Source organism: Rousettus aegyptiacus, unplaced genomic scaffold (genome assembly GCF_014176215.1).
Source record: "Rousettus aegyptiacus isolate mRouAeg1 unplaced genomic scaffold, mRouAeg1.p scaffold_m13_p_8, whole genome shotgun sequence".
NCBI lineage: Eukaryota > Metazoa > Chordata > Mammalia > Chiroptera > Pteropodidae > Rousettus > Rousettus aegyptiacus.
Genome location: NW_023416311.1, coordinates 94880606 through 94898400, shown reverse-complemented (window position 1 = coordinate 94898400; position 17795 = coordinate 94880606). Strand labels below are relative to the sequence as shown.

Here is a 17795-nt window from a genome sequence, read left to right as displayed (position 1 = left end):
CACTACATTGTTAATTAATGCGTTCCTCCCCCACAGAGCAATGCCTTTCCTGTAGCAAGTGCTCAGTCTGTATTCATGGACCTGAATCACACCCAACTATCTATAGAATAAACTCAATACTCATCACACTGGCATTTAAGACCCTCCATAATCATGTTCCATATAGCGCTTTCTCAATTCATGGCAAGTTAATCCTCAAGAAACTTTACACAATGATGATTTTTTGTGACAGCAAATTGACTACTGTCCAGTGTCTGGTAGTCAGCCTCAGAAACCAAAGATGGATCTTTCCCATTAGACAAACCCGTGACTATGATGTAGAAAACCAGAAAGCCAGCTATTACTTTACAGTAAGAAATGCTTGTTGTAGAGATACTTGAAATGTCTTTCAATACTTGAAACGCCTGTGATCAGTAATTGTCTCTCTGCAGGCAAACCTAAAAGGAGTGCTAAGTTCCAATCAAAAGAATGCTTAGTGAGTATAGAAAGAGAAAAATCAAAGTATTTAATAATATCATTTATTAATCATCTTATTGAATATATACTTAAGCTCTCTGATGCTGGCATCTCTCCATGCTGTGCTCTTAACAATGAGAGAAGACTGGAAATCATTTGGGTAAAACTCTGTTCTTGACGGTGTTGACAGGAATGGCTAAATTTCATTTGGTAGGCTTCTAAGACTAACTCTACTTTTCTCTGATTGTTCTCTTTATATGTGTTAATTTTATAAATTCTATCTTGCTACAGCACCATTCTCTAGGCCAGGAGCACAGTTTGGTATTTAAGGTGACCTGACATATTTAAGCCCTGGCCCATTACGTATTAACAGCCTTTTTTCCTCCAGGTTCCTGAAAGGGTACATCACTGTGGGCTCCTTGCTAACTCCCAAGCATTTTCCACTTGTCTCCTTCATAGAGTTTCCGTCGTGGCTAGCCCACTGTATTTTTCTTCATAACGTGTCTTACTCAACTCAGCCACAGTACGTTCTTCCTACCTGAGACACCTGTCCCCAACCTCTACCTCTCCAAAACCTGCCCCATACTTCAGGGTTCAGAGTAGATTCCAGTTTCTGTGTGTTGCCCCCTTCAGTCACTCCATCTCATTTGTCAATTCTCCCTTATTAGAACTCCAGTCATTCTAAATATCACTTACTGAAGTTTTATTTAATTCTCTACTGAGTGAATTTATCACCAGCTCAAACGTAAACTCTTTGAAAACAAGAATTTCACCTAATAAAATAACAGTACAGATAGCTACCATGCACTTACAAAGAGAGGGAAAAAATTCCCCAATAAGCCGTCCTGGGGACCTTCTGCCATCATGATGTTGCACCCTCTGGAAGACGATCCTGGCCAAATCCCACTCTGGCCCCTCCCCCCACTCACTACAGGCCTTTCTGCCATAGTCTAGGCCCCACCCCCTGCCTCCTGTCTCCCACCTTTGCCTTACCGCCATCTTCTAGCCTTTCTTGCCACCTTGGCAATTCCTATGGTCCCTCATAACCATCTGTCTTAACCCCAAGTTCCTCATCCTCTACCCTATTTGAGCCTCTGCCCAAAACAAAACTCTGTGCTCTTGCCGAATGTGCTGGCCTTAGAGCACATATCCCCCAACCCCGGCTGAGGGGGGATCACCCCTGCAGCCCCCAGATGCATAGTAATGATTGCCCCTCCCAAGTAGGAGGAGGTTACTGAAACATTTAATCAGGACAAGGATCCAGCTCCATTCCCTTGCAGGAGCTGCATTTGCAGGAGACTTCTGGTTTCTGACTCCCCCTGATCAGCACCTTGGCCAGCACCCAGAGAACCACTGGCTAAATACTGTGCCAGCATGGCTTTTCCCCGGCCAAGGATCAGACCAAGGATGACCTGGTCAACAGATGTGGTTCCCAAGACCTGACAGAGTCATGGTGAACCACCAGGTGCTCTCCAGGAACAGGTATTGTGCCATGTAGAGCAAGAAGAGGCTGTGGGAAGCCCTAATTCTCACTTGTCTGTCCAATAGTAGGAGCTAAAAACTGCATGACTAGATCTGAAAGGCCCAGCTGCCTCCTCCTTCTGTTGATTCTGGAAGCAGCATTCAAGCAGAGGGCAAGATGAGCTCAAAGAACATAGAGGCAAAAGGGAAAGTGGAGGCTCTCTAGATCCCATCATAGAGGAAGAGAAACAAAGTAGGAGCTTGCTTGTCCATTTCAGCCTTACTTAACTCCAGGAAAACACTCTCAGCCAAGTCTACTCTCCAAATAGTTCTACTTTGAGAATCCACACGTGGCTGAATTGATGGGAAATCAACAGGAAATGGCCCTATTTCTCATGCAGTCATGTGCCAGACCCTCTGAGCATACCTTCCTAGCCTTTTCCTTAGGGAAACTGAGACTGGGAGAGGGTGACACTTCTGAGCAACTGCCAGAAAAAGAAATTACCGTTTGAAGGGGTTCTCCTCCCATACAGGAAGAGCTGCTTTGGTGGCCTCTGTAAATTCTCACTGGCCAGGTGGAGCCCCTGCTATAATGTTATGTGGGGACTTATCCTCTACCCGCTTCTCTCCACAAGTCAGGTAAGCACTGGGGAGGATCTGATACCCACCAAGCGTGAGATGACAGAATCAGGGAAGATGGCAGACAACAGGGTCTCCAGTGATGCCACTCAGATGGGACACAGATATTCTCAACCACACCTCTGCCAATGGTATTCATGGTTTCAAAATGGTCTGTCTGATTTTTTAAAAAATTTTCATTAATAAAAAAAGATAAAATATTCATATCTTGCATGGAATCACAAGCTACTAAGAGGCAAACAACTACACAGTAATACCACAGTAAAGGTCAAATACACTTTTTAATATTTGAAATATAATTTAATGAAAATCTTTCAGAAATAGATCACATACTTCCATCAATTTGGAAAGAAAGAAAACTAAACATGGTCAGCTGGTCAGCACGCCGCCCCCCCCCCCCCCCCCCGTTTCTACTCCTTAGTCACTGAACAAAGACAGTGGCTGTCGTGTGATCCCGGCTTAATTCACACATCCTCACGCGCACTCTCCTAGGCCTTGCTGACGGGCGGACGTCAGGAGACAGAGGAGCGCGGGTCTGCCCGCTCTGCTTTCTTTACACTGACTTGGTTTCCTCCAAGTGTTCCCACGGCACGGACCTGGGCTTGTATGTATGTGCGATGGGTTTCCACCCAGCATGCCATCGGAGCAGCCTGTGCCACGCCTGGCCGTCCCCAAACTGCCATCGTCTTCTGTGCTCGTTTCCTTGTGCACGTCTTTCCCAGCGTGCAGTGTGTCCTGAGCTTCCTCCTGGCTTGCTGACCGGAAGTTCATCCCTGACGGAAACCCTAACGCCAGTGGTTGCTTCCAAGTCATGTGTGCAAACTGCATTGAGCTTCTGTGATCCAGGTTTTGTGGGAAGCCAGATGTTTACTTCCTGTTACATCCTACAGAAGGTAGTTGCTGTTAAACCAATGTGTTTTTTTATCTTCTGATTTTTAGTCTGTATTTGGTGCAAATCTGTTTTTCTTCGTACGTTAAAATCTACTTCCTGCTAAAATATTATTTGATTTTGAGCTTATGAATATATTTTATGATCAATTTGAACGCTTATAATTTTTTGGAAAACAGCATTTTTTAGCCAGTTTTTGACTCAGAATTATCATGAATACACAAAATTTGAGTCTTATATAAAATATGGTTCTTTATCTAGAATTAGTTTATTGTTAGGACTCTGAACTTAACGTTTCACTGGCTCTGACCATGTCTGTAGCTCATGTTGAGACATTTCTTTCTTTTCCTATCTTAGTACAGTTTCTCATCTGAAACCAGATTCACATATTTAAGAAGCCTGGTCCCAGAGAGCTATTAAATTGGAGAGAAGAATTAAAGAAGTAAATGCACGGCTTTATTTGGGGGAGAGTTTCTTAAGTGAGGCTTTTTAATAACTTCCGAGTCAGGGCTATATTTTGGAGAGCTGAAGATGTAAGGCAGATAAGTGGGATATTACAATTCTTCGGTAACTGACAGCTTCCCAAAGCACAAAGACACCACTTAGTTTGTTGAAAACAGTCTGGGATTCCTGAAGGCCATTATCTACCTGACACTTTTCCTTGAAAAGACTCTCACATTTCTAGTAAGGCCATTGGTATCTTGACTGAGCAAAAATATGAGCAAAAAAGATAGAAATATACTATGTAGCCCTTACAACTTGACTCCTAAAACTAGATTCTGATCAGCAGAGTAGGTAAGGACTAATTTGTGACGCCCAGATGCTTTGGTCTTACTAATGTGGCATTACAATTCATTAGAGTGATATCAAGCCTGGGAAATGTTCTCTCAGATTTCTTTGTCTTGGTCACCTCTTATACCTTGCCTTCCTTCACTGGTCCTATCAGCGAATGCTTGTCATAAAAACTAGAGGCAAGGATTTCATTTTGGGCCCTCTTTAAACTACCATGACTAAAGTCGACTAATCCTCATAGCCAGGGATTTACGGTTCAAATTCCTCCAAATTACATTTGATAACGAGCAAACCCTTCTGATTCAGAGGGCCTTCAGTTAACTAATTATAGGGCACACCTAAAATGATTTTTGGCAGACACTGCCCAAAACGTAATTGGTCCAGATCCAATTATCTCATAAAACACATACATTTATTTAGAAACTAAAACAAGTACATCTTTCAATTAATGCATCCTGGCAGTTTCATCAGAATATTGCTTTGGTCAAAATTGTGTTATGTGAGCACATTACGCAGGTTTTGTATAGTCACTGAGGAGAACTAGTAGTAAGTGCTCTAATGGTTTAGAGGCCCAAAGCTTCTTCACATGCTCTATAGTGTAAAATTTTCAGGACTTAATCAATCATTTTTTCAAGTACTAGAAATGCCCCAAACTATTTCCTAAGAACAAATCTAGTGTTCTGCATGCAGTGGTCAAATGGCTATCGACCCAAGTCAAGAGCATATTTTGCCTACATACATTTCAGAAAATAGTATCAAACTGCCATCTGTTTTATTTCCAAAAGACATTGTTCTATCCTCAGTTGACATACTGTCCAAAAATATAACACTAACCTGTCAACTGTCCAATTTTTATCAAAACCTCAGGCTTGGAAAACTGATGATGTTGATGGGCAGTTATTTAAAAGACATGATATATATGACCCAATGCCACATAAAGTCTATCCTTTGATCAAACTTGACAGCAGAAGGCATAGAACTTAACCAAGTGGTCTTGACCTCTGAGGAATTGCCTTCCCCAAGCTGTACCACAGGTGCCAAGCCCTTGGCTTTGATCAGGAGACACTAGAGGAAAAGAGACTCGGTGCCACATTTTCTGTAGGACAGCGCTTGAAGACATTGCACTCTCAGTTACTCAGTGCCCCTGTAATGAACCTACTGCGAAATGCATTTGGGAATCCACAGCAACCCAAAGAGACATAAACCTTGTTAAAATTACAAGTCTCACTTCCTCTGGGCCGCAATAATGGCAAGGTTCCTCCAGTCCAAGATATCGATATGATGGTGCCTGGAGGAGCATCTTAACTCAGGACTTTATAGATGTATTAAAAAGACCAGTGGGAACTATATACTACATACTCTACAGTAAACTTGAACCTCACTTAGTTATGATGACTGGGAATTCTGGACAACGGAGTTGTGGTATCCGTTCCTGGAACTGAGTAAAAGGCCGGCTGCTTGGGACTTTGAGAATCATTTTGCTTTCCTTCTTGTCTTGCCTTATTCCAGTCCAGCTGACAAAATGTGCTCTGCACTGTCCTTGCACACCCAGGGCTAAGATGAAATTTTCTTTCTGGTTTTGGAGCACTTTCTGTGAGGATCTGTCGTACCCTTACTCATGTTTACATCGCATGAGCTTTCAGCAATTGCTGCCTGAGAAGGGTATGTGTGCAACTGGCCTCGGCTCATTCACTTAGGAGCCCAAGGACAGTCACCTGCCTCTTTCTTTCCTCAGTATCCCCAGAAGATGCCCTTGATGAAGGCTGGTTCTGCTTGGCCAACACTGAGACAATGAGAGGGTTCACTTCTTTTGTCTTGAAAAAATAATTTTCTGCTGACTTATACACTGAGCAGAGTTGGAGCATCAAGGCAGTCCCTGGCTAACTCTCTAGGAAGTAGCCTCCCTACCTGCTGCAGCTCAGGAAGGCCCTCACTGAACAGTTTTACTTATAGTGTGGTGGAAGGAGCAAGGGTTTGGGCGTCTTCGGAGGTGAATTTGAATCCCCGCCTTGCCTTGTAATAGCTGTGTGATCTCAGGCAAGCTAGACAACCTCTCTGAGCCATAGATTCTTCAACTACTTACCTTGGCAAGACTGTAGTAAGGGTTGAAACTAATGCTTCACTTGAAGAATGGAGCAGGGCAAGGGGAAAAGGAAGGGAGGAGAGGAGAGAAGAGGACAGAGCAGGATGATACGAATGTATTTTTTTCCAATAAGAATGAAAAATCACATCTCTCTGGTCTTCTCAAAAAAACTAAGAGATAAATTGGCTATTCGGTTTGAACAGTAAAGTAGACAAAATCTTCTGACCTACAATTTTGAATGTTCATTTCTTCTGGATCTTTTGTTCTTACCTTTACCTATTCCCAGGTCCTCATTTTAAAATCATATTTATGATTCATTATTTTGTGTGCACTCTTTTTATATGTGGGTGGATTCTTTTCATTTATTAAGCTTTGCTTGAGGTTTGAAGAATGTCTCAAATCTTTTGTGGAACGAGATGTGGCGTGCATATAAATATGTATCTTCTGCTGTGTTTAGAGATGTTTGTCGTGAACATTTTGGGGGCACTAAATAATAATATGGCACATAGAGCCATCTTGGACCATCTTATTTAATCTTGCCAATGACCTTGTGAAATAGACATTAATCACTCCACTTCTGAGATGAGGCAACTCAGGCTCCAAGAGTGGCTTTCCTCGGGTGACTTAACCTCTCTCCCACCAAGGGTCAGAATTTGACGTACGACTCAAGTCTTTTGAATCTTAGCCCAATGCTTTTTCTTGTCCTACTCAGCAGCCTCTTCAGAGTCATTAGCTATTTCAGGTTTGCTACTGGGCTTAATAAATGACACCCATGATCAACAATGCACATCTCCTCCTGTGCACTCGCTACATGCCAGGCATTTACATGCGTTCTATCATTTAATGCTCCCCGCAAGCCGATGCTGTACTGTAAACCATGAACTACACAAGGGCAAGGCCTGTACTGGGAGGACTTGGAATGTGAGCCCAGGTTAGTGTGACTCCAGAGTGCTCTCGCTCTTAACCACTACCTTTTAAGTGCATTGGTTCTGTCATCAAGTAACACTTCCTGAGGGCAGTGTTCAAAGGCCTTGGGCTTGTGTGATGTCACCGTGTGGCTGTGATAGAAGCAGACAGCAGCAGCAGGCTACCCCTGCTTCCCTGACCTCTCCCCAGAAGGAAGTCGGCTATAAGCGGGCAGTCGGATAGCCTAGCCACTAACCATTAAAGTCTCAGGCCTCTGTGATCGCACTAGGATCTGTGAGAAAGGGTCAAGATCACTGTCTTTGTGTCCCAATCCATGCCTTCCTTCAGGGTGTCTATGATTTTCTTAATATTCTCTTTGCTGCCTGCTTTAAGACCTTAACATGGATGGTAATAAAGCACACATTGCCAGTCCCGGCCCTTAGAAGTATCCTGGGGCTGTTTTTGGAAGTATAATTATCACCTTGAAGTCTATTCTTTTTATCTTTTGGATTTATTCAGCTTTTGGAGCCTTTTACCTTAAGATATGCTTTTAGGTTACAATAAACAAAGCCATATATTTCTGGAAATATTCAAAGAGGGAGTGTTTTTTTCATCTTGATATGTGTACCAACTCTTTAAATGTTAGTGAGATTATTTTCTCTGTTGGCTGTCACCCCTCTCAACTAAAGCTCCAGTCCTATCTTTGCTGCTGTGGCCCCAGCTCGCAGCTCCACCTGAAAGTCCGATCCTATCCACTACCAGATGCCTCCTCTCAGACAGCCTGAGACAAGCTTCACTTCCTGAAGCCTTGGTTTTGCACAGGTTCTTTTCAATCATAAAATGAGGATAATAATTACCCTTTCGACTTCTTGCGTTGTTAAGAAGATCTAATGAGATACTGGATGTTAAAATGCTTTGAAAACCGTACGTTGACATAAAAACGTAAGATCACCACTGTGGTCTTGGGCGCAGACCTCAGATAAAGGGCACGTGCTTAAGGAATATGCCAGCGTTAATTACAAAGGCATTTGGGCCCGAGGCCTAATTATCTGGAAGAAGAGTAGAAAATTCTGTAACTGTCATTTTGCCTACCTGTCAGGAACCACAGGCATTGATTTTGGAGCTGAGGTTTTGATGACCAGCATTTTTATCCAGATCATGACAATCAAGTCTGCAGGGCTATGGGAAGAGCAGAGTGTTTTCAGTAGAGCTTCCTTGATAGTGACATTTTTCATTCTTCTTAAAACAGGGGTTGGCAAACTACAGCCAGTGGGCCAAGCCAAGCCACCACCTGTTATTACACATCCCACATGCTAAGAAAGCTTTTAAATTTTTAAATAATTTTTAAAAGATCAAAAGAAGAATATCTTGTGGCATTTAATAAAATATCTGAAATTCAAATGTCAATGCCTATAACGCTCTGAATTTCACTAATAGAAAATCTGTGAAAATATGCTTTCTCTCTCGTTCTAAGAGTACCTACATATTCTCCATTTTGCCTGTTGGCCCACAAAACCTAAAATACACACTCTCTGGCTCTTTACACAAATAGTGTGCTGAGCCCTATACTAAAGCTTTCATTCTGCGCTTGACTCCAAGGCACCCAGAGGTCCTTGTCAATGTAAATGCTGCCATGCCACCCGGGGACTTCATTTGTACAAGACTCTAAGGAAAAGTCGTCTATACACAGAGAAGGCTGAGGCTTATGGGCTGAAAGGGCAGAGGGTTCTATTTAGGACTCAGTCAGGATGGGAATGGCACCCTGCCTCCCCAAACCCCCCACCCCAGGAAATGTGACAGAAAAGTGAAGAGAGCAGTGAAAAGCTAGCAGTGGAAAAAACCAGACTCCCAGTCTCCTTGGTGATGTGACCCAGATGAGGTGGGGTCCTGGTGGTCTCCGTCTTTCTCCCGTGGGCAGTCTGGCCACTGGACTCGACACTGTTCTATTGCTCTCTTCCGTTACTGAGCAATGGGTGTGGTGCTGATGCTCGTGGCATTTGCAATGCTGACCACGTGGCGCTTAGCGCCCCCAAACCTGCACTGGACTCTTCTCCGCTTCCCCATTCTCACCCCGTCTCAGTCCCTCCTCTGCTCAGCTGCCCGTCTTCCTCTCTCACCGCGCCAGTTACTCCCAGCCTCTGAGAACCTCTGGCCACGTCAGTCTCGCTGTTCTGCCTTCCCTCTCTAGACCTTTGGTTTCTCTCCTTTCCTTTGCAATTTAGCTTTGTCCAGGCCAATCCTGCATCCCCACACTCACTGCTTAACTCTGTCTAGGGGTCAGCAGCAAATTCCCTCCTTGGGGGGGGGGGGTTACAAAGGACTGAAGAGCTTTCCCAGGCCCACGGAACACTGGGGAGCACAATGGTGCTGAGCATCTCTGTTGGGGCTTTGGAAGTATTAGTAAGTGCTGCTGTCTCTACGGATTTCTCACACATGGGAAGACAGAGACATGGCTAAGGAAAATGGAGCCAAGCCCATACCAGAAGAGAGGAGAGATCAAAACAAGAGGAAGATTTTTTTCTGGCACCTGCCAAGACCTAGTCCATGGAACTGAGTCCCAGAAACACTGGAAAGTGACCTGAGAAGTAACTGTGACTGTGCCAGGCTGGCCAAGAGCAAAATTGCTATGGTTCCAGGGGATGTTTACAGGCCAAGGTGTCCAGTCATCGTCAGGGCGTTACCTACTCTGCACTTTACATTTGCCAGGTACGTTGTACAATATGGTAACATCAATTAGGCTATGTAATGTAGCTTTGCTAAGAGTGATGGACCCTGGAGAAGAAAAGAAGAGGGTACTGTACAAGTCACCAAAGCTCCGTGCAGTTAATGAACCTGGATAAATTCACTGAATAACCCTTTGGTTAAGGAGGACTGCATTCCTGGGGGACCAGGGAGGACAACTGAGCCACCTGTGGAACCAAGGACAGAATGTTACTGAAGACTTTCCAACAAGTGCCCTTTCTTGGGAATACGCTATTGTGAGAACATGAAAGCTTATTTTGCCACCAACTCCTTTAAGCAGAAATGAAATCTTAGTGAGTAAAATAACCTTGATTAGCACAGCACCACGGAGAAGCCTCCAGGGTCTGATTTCACAGCCCCTCTGGACTTTCTCTTCAGGCAGTTAAGCATTCGCCAGAAAAATCCCTTCTCTTTATGTGGCTTCTTCAGCTGCATCATTTCATGAAACAATTTTTAGGAGGCGAAACACAATAAACCCCACACTTTTATTTTCCTTATCTGAGATAGCTCTTGAAATTTCCAACTAATCTTTAATACCGTTAATTTCTCCCCCACTTCCAAGCCTCCACTATTAATTTTATTTTTTAAAAAAAAGGAGGGAACGCAAAAAAATCAGACCTCCCTTCTGTTACTCAGTGAGAACGTGTGATTTATAAGTTTCTAAAAAAAAAAAAAAATCGTTCCAGCCCTGCTTATTTTGACAAAACTACTTAACACTTCAAGCAATGAACTACAGGGCATAAAAGTATAATCTGCAGAGAAAACCTTAATCCTCTGTAGTAACCTATTTGAATCTCCTCAAACACATTGCGGTGTGTAGGCCTGGAGAATTAAGTCAATTGTTTGATCTAAGAAGAAAGGCAATTAGGGCTCTCTCTTGATCTTTCTGGTTGAATTCTAGTCAGGGGCAGCCACTGCTCTCAACAGCTCCATGTGAGACCCCTATTATTATAATAATAGAGGTGAGCATTAGAATTGCTACAGTTAAGGGTCTTGCTGCATTCTCATTATGAGTTGTTTTATCTGAGAGGCTCCAATTGTGATGGGCTAATACTCAGCATACAAATGATTAGCTGTGTTTTTTTTTTTTCCTTAAACTTCATTTAAAACTTCTTCCTTAACCTGAAAACTGTTTCAGCAGAGACAAAAAGAAAAACTTTCAGAAGCAGCTATATGGGGGATGGGACGGCTGTGTTCACTTACTGCTGGGTTACTGGCAGAGATCTGATGCGAGACTCTTCCAAGGGATGTCTCTGGGCAATTGGCAATTCAAGACAGAGATGGAGAATCTGGTCGGGGTAGTCTTGTGAGAAAACTGGGGGTTCTGCCCTTATTTGCTTACAGCAGCTCCCCAATTTCTAAACAGAAGCAGCAGTCTAGTTGGAGGTGGCAACTCACAGCTGTGTTTACATAACATGATTATATGAAACTGAATAGAGATCATTTGTCCATAGCAAGGAATATTGGAGAGGGAGTTGCTGCTGGAAATTATGGGCTCCAGTGACTAAAGCCTGTCCCAAATCACCTATTGGTAGTGAAGCTGATGACCAAGCCTTTCTTCGGGCTTCTATGGCTCTCTCTCATCATCTAGAATGAAGCTCCTGGAGCTGTTCTTTGTCTGCTTGTCCATTTATGTGAGCTCCCTACCTCTGAGAGGTGTGAGAGCCACAGCTTCGGGGAAGGCAAGAGAAAATGAGCTCCTCTGCTTCTTGCTGGATCCCACCACTGTGCTGTCCTGTTTAGCATCTCATTCCCAACCAAGTCCAAGTGCAGATCAGTGAGGTGTAGATGCTCGGGCCTCCACTGGGTCATTCTCTTCACCATAGCCTCAGAGTTCCTATACGAAGGTTGCTTGGAGCAGGTTGAGAGTTCTGCTTTAGGGTTGTTGAGGCTTGTGGAAGGGCAGCAAGGAGCAGTCAGGTAATTTCTATCCAGCCAACAGTGATGGAGAGCCCACGAAGAGCCTATGGTACAGAAGAGATGGTCCTGCCCACCAGGAGCTTATAATCCAGCAGGGGAAGATGAGTGGGACAAGAGGTAGTAACAATACATATAGTGTGACCAGTGTGTCAGGAAAGAGGCCCAAGGAGTAAGAGATAGTTAGCAAGGAGGTGGCTTATTTCAGGCCACCTGGAGGGAAGAGAATGTATAATGTGTTCAAACACCTGCAAACTGTTCTGTAAGGCTAGAATGTAGTGGGGGGGGGGGGGGGAGAGGTGCAGCAGAAGAGGCAGATGTCTGATCGTGAAGGAATTTCATGCCATGATAAGAAATTTGGCCTTATTGGGTACAACAAATAACCAGGCTTAGCTACTTTAAACAATGTCTCTTATCTAGCCAAGTTGACACCTATAATTAACCATCACGACGACCCACAATAACTTGACAACTGGTACTGTTGAAGTATTATGGAGCGTAGAGTGGAGGAGAAAAACCCTGAAATATATATTTGCCATAAATTTTTAACCTCAGTCTAAAATTGAGTCTTTAGATCTAATACAGAAGATAAGGGAAAAAGTAAACAATACCACAAGAAAGCAAATCACCACACCCAGAATGTGGGACATTCTATGGGACAGAGGACTGGATTTCTTCAACTAGTTAGAAAAAAAAGGGAAGCAGAGGAATGTTCTAGATTAAAAGCGACTTAAGAGACATAAAAACCGAAAGCAATGTATGGCTCCTGTTTGAATCTTCACTTGGACAAACCTAGCAGTATATTTGAAAACGGACTGGTTATTAGAAGTTATTTAAGGAGTTTTGGATAATTTTGTTAGGTATCGTAATATTGGAGCTAAAAAATTAAAATGTTTGCCCCGAAGAAAGGCTTTTTGTCAAGGGAAATACAGCCGACAGCCAGAAGGACTGACATCATCTCTCAAGGTTTGACCTCCTCTGACTCCCGCCCTTCCTCCGGAAGGCAGGAGTCGCTCCCTCTCTCACCCTCCGTGTGGCGCCCTACGTACATGGGTGTATGTATTTCCTTTTCTAAACAGTGAGCTCCTTGCCCAGGATGTAGCAGATACTACAAGTACTAATCAATCTTAGAATAATTCTCTCCAAACCCCTAATTCTTAAGTAAGGACTCGCTTTTATTTTCATGTGTCATATTTACATAACTCTCAACTAGCGGTTCTCAACCAGGGTTGACTTTGCCCCCAGGGGACATTTGGCAATGCCTGGAGACACTTTCAGTTGTCACAACTGGGGGAAGGGATGCAACTAGTTTGGTGGGTAGAGGATAGGAATGCAACCAAACAGCCCACCATGCACAGGACAAGCCCGTCCCACCCTCGGCAAAGAATGATCTGGTCCAAAATGCCAGTGTTGCGGAGGAGAGACACCCTGCCCTGCTCCATGTCCTGTAGGTTCTACCTCTTACGTATCTTTCAAATCTGTTCCATCCCAGCACCCCACTCCCAATTCCTTAATTCAGGCCTTCATCACACCCTCTATGGAACATCACGATAGGCTCCTAACCCATATTCTTGCCACTTAATCCTGTTTCTACTTTGAAAGGAAATGATGTCCTCCCCCATCTTGCGAGCTCCCTCTCATGTTCAAGGTTCGGTTCACTCAAGTATTAACTACTGTGTGAAGCCTTGTCGGGCCTACGCTCCCTCCCACTCCTCCCATCCAGCACCTGCTTTAGTTCTGGCCGTCGTTTACCTCCCCATGTTTTACTTCCCTGTCTGGTGTGTGTATTCCTGCACTCGTACAGAAGCTCACCTCCCCACGGGCAAAGACTGTTGTTTTGTTCACTGCTGTAGCCCCAGAGCCTAGAACAGTGCCTAATACATAGTAGACATTCACTATATATTTGCTAAAATAATAAATAAAAACACATTCATTAAAAACAAAAAAGTACTGCCGTTATTAATAAGACCAGTGATGTTCGGTTTAAAATAATGTTTTTTTAAAAAATGTCATGTCTTTTAATATAACGTTAGCCCTTTGTTGCAAAGACCGCTTTGAACTGATGAAAGCTCTGAAGCTTCTCTTCCAGCTTCCCACCCTCTCCCAAAACCCAAACATAAGCACAATATTGAATATAATTTCAGGAGGTTGAGACTTCCCTGAAGTTGGCTACAATCTTCTCAAAGTGTCTACTAACCTCAGGATGAGAGCCTGATTTTAAAGAGTCATCTATCTTAGAATCGTGATTTCTCTCCTGTTCTAATGATTCAAAAAATATATGTGACTCAAATATCACTCTTTCCCCCTGTCATTAGCCAGTTAAATGTTAAAGAGATTCCGTCTACAAAGGATTCACTGCTTAGAGAGGAGTAAGTGCAATATTTGCAGCTGAGAACTTGATAAACATCCAGATGAAAGCTGAAAAATCTAACTAATAATCCAGATATTTCAAAAAGTATAGATGTTAGTATAGCATAGGCCGAACATCTAATAAGTGAATTTTTCACTTGTTGGTTGAAAGTCTGGAGTCACGATTTCAGAAGGAGATAGAAAAACAGGATCTATTTCACAAAGAATGAACTTTTTAAATTTTATTGTTTAAAGAAAAAAATAATAAAGGAATATATACATCCACTAAAGTGACGTTTTCCATTAAATAGAAATCAAATATTTGGTAATAAAGAGCACTGAGCTAAAAACAGAATATCAGATCAGTAAAACAACGAGCGCGATTTGACTTCGCGTTTTATTTCGACGGGCACACTTCATTCATTGTCTGCAGGAAAACTAGGCCAGGTCTCAATGGGCAACGGTCACAGTTATTAAGCAAGTAAATACGCCGCCACTTCCGTGTCCGCCTTTATTTCTTTATGTCTTCGGTCTCGTCTGGCTCTTTCTCTTGATGCTCTCGTTCCCACCTCATTTCTTTTAACTCTTGTCTGTATTTCCGTTCAATGAACCGCTTCTGATGGGCCATCTGGGGAAAGTTATCTGACACGAGGAGATATATTTTATACTTAATAAAGGACAGCCGCCAGTGCAACGAATGATGCAAACTAAACACATACACATGCAAACACATACTCATATGAAATATATATAGTTGTATGTTATAAGGCAAGAGAAAAAAATTGTTCCTTTTCTTCCTTTATTCTTTTATCCTTCAGAAACACATTGGAAGCCTGGATCAGCAATTGATTCTAGATTTCAATGTAGGCTGTCACTTTGGGTATAAAAAGCACTAAGACACACTGGAATATTAAAACATAGACATGTAGCTTCAGGATGATTCCAGGTAGGTGTTTAGACATAGGTCTCCTAGCAAGAAGTGATTTTCAGGGAGAGAGCAAAGGGTACAGTAAAATAGAGATATATATTTTCGCAAAGCTCAAACCAAAAACGTCAAACAAATAATATCATCACACTGTTATTCACCAAAAATTAAAGTTTCTGAAAACTGCAAAAACGGATCAGACAAAAAGAGGCCGCATCCTAAGTCACTGTTGCTGATCATTCTATTTTTAAAGTTTACCATAAAAAGCCCAAAACTATATCAGCAACAACTCAAGTAAAGCATTTTTATTTGGTTTAAGGAGAAACGTCGCTCAGTGGCATAGTTTAAGCTACATTTAGTTTGATATTTGACTCTGATCAAGAGTATTGACACAGTGGAAATCTTGATAGAGATTTTAAAATTTACAATTCATTTGTGGTCTACAATGAGCGTAGCAATGGAGTAAGAAATCAAGTATGGAAAGAGGAATAGTCATTTTACACATTTAGTTAGGAAACACATACTCAACAGCAAACGTCACAATGTAAGCATAAACGAGAGCAACACAAGTGATCCAGTCACACAGGAAAAATGGCGCGCATCTGCCAAGCCTGGAAAGGGACTGTTACGTGTAAATCCCACCACTACTTCATATTTAAAGATATGGGGAATTAGAGATGTGGGAGAACGTAGCATGGCTGGGGGAAGAGATTTCGTGTGTTGCGGCTGAAGCATGGTACAAGTGGATCTAAGCGTGCAGCACACGCCCAGCGGCCCCCCCTTTCGTAGACAGCATCCCATCCTCGCCCCACAGGAGGAGGGCAGGGCGAGGGTGCTCAGAACAGCATCTGACAGGCTGATGTGAATCAGTTAAGACCTTGTATATGTGAAAGTCAGTGACTGGTTTTAAAGAAAAGAGGATTAACATGATGGCATCTGTGTTTTAGAAATAAAACAGTAATAAAGTCCTATTCCCCAAATGATAGTAAACTGATTCATTTTGTACTGTATAAAACACAGGTTTCAAGTATTATAAGTACTTTTTAAAACAGTAAATCAGACAATCCTGAAAAGGTACCTATAAGGCAAGTTTCTACAGATGAACCCTACCTTCCCAAGTAAATTCTATTATAAAACATAATCTGCATTTTCTAAAAAAAAAATCCCACCACTCAGATCTAATCATTGACAAATCTTTAGAATATATCTTTATAGCCCTTTTCCTATGAAGTAGTTATACTCCTCACATACGGATACAGTGTAAATGTGTATATACATTACATAGACACACAAACACTTAAAATCATTCCACCCTCCCTCACTTACACTGCGAGAGTACAGTATAGGTACATTTTATGGGTTCACTTCTTTTCCACTTGTTTTAGTATAAGCATACTCTTGTATCATTCGCCTACAAAAATATTATTTTAATGGCTGAAAAATATTAACACCTTTGGATAAAGCAAGGGTTGGTGAACTCCTTCAAGGAACTGACGCGTGTTGCCAAAGTGCTTTCTAGCCATTTAAACATTTCACTCTTACTAGTACGTACGTGGGAGTCAGCTCAGAATAGGCCATCTCTCCAGTACTGTTTTATCATTGAAAGCAAACAAAAAACTCTAAAGATAATCTTTAACAATCTTAAAGTGAAAAATGGAATCTCACTTTTATTTCAATATGTGCTTGTGCATTTATGAAAAAGTTCCCCAGCAGTCAGGTGAAAAATCTCAGTGAGGATTCCATGGACACTGGACACTGATTACACTAGCTTCTGCCCCCAGTGACTCTTCTTCCCTCTGCCCCTGCTCGGGAAGCCACGGTCTGCTGATTTCCACCTGGCTCTTGACCCTCTTGCCTTTCCTGGAATCTCTCCCACCGCTGAGAATCCTGGGCTTCTTCAATTTCGGCTCCCAGCACTTTGCTGGTACTTGAAACATTATCGAATTACTTTGTCATGTTTTGCCCACAGGTTCTGCTGTGCAGCATAATATACTTCAGAAGAAAAATTCTCTGCACTTAAGACTTCAATTTACAAAAGACTACACAGTTCCCTACATGGTCAATTATGTAGCAGAAGTTTCTTCAGCCCAGTCATCCACTCTTGGGATTCTATCCCACAGAACTAAAAGCATTAACATATAGACATTTATTGTCAACCATGATAAAAAACTAGAAGCAAAGTGTCCACCTACAATAATAACTTTAAAAAAGCTGAATAAAATGCAGCACGTGCACAGCATGAAGTATTATACAGCCTGTAAGAAAGAATGAACTGAAGCCAATGGGACCTGCAAGGCTGCCTGTACTATATAAGAAAAGATGAGCAACGAAAGAAAGATTCACAGAAGTATGTAAATATCATCATCTCATTTTAATGAAACAATGGCCAAACGCTAAAAAGAAAAAAACCTTCCCATGTGTAAGATTTTTAGAAACTGATGGAATGTACTTTAGAAATGTATGGAAACAAAAACGTGAGGTTGTTCACATGTGTCACCTGGCTGAGTGCAACTCTATGCAAAAAAAAAATGAACATCGAAAAGCATTCAGGAATACTCTTTTAAAAAAATTAAAAGCCCACTTTATACATATCTCACATTCTACTACATTCTCTGTGAAGAATTATGAAGAAAAGA

At 42.3% G+C, this 17795-nt stretch overlaps 1 protein-coding gene across 4 annotated transcripts in view; it reads right to left on the bottom strand.

The window, feature by feature from the left end:
- Positions 1 to 14461: 14461 nt before the first annotated feature.
- Positions 14462 to 17795, bottom strand: part of DROSHA (drosha ribonuclease III) — a 108425-nt gene continuing 105091 nt past the window's right edge. For all 4 annotated transcript variants that reach the window (XM_036225472.1, XM_036225474.1, XM_036225475.1 and 1 more), the window contains one exon: positions 14462 to 14876. In XM_036225472.1, the coding sequence (XP_036081365.1) occupies positions 14746 to 14876 (131 nt within the window). In that variant the 3' untranslated portion in view covers positions 14462 to 14745. The remainder of the gene's footprint in view (positions 14877 to 17795) is intronic.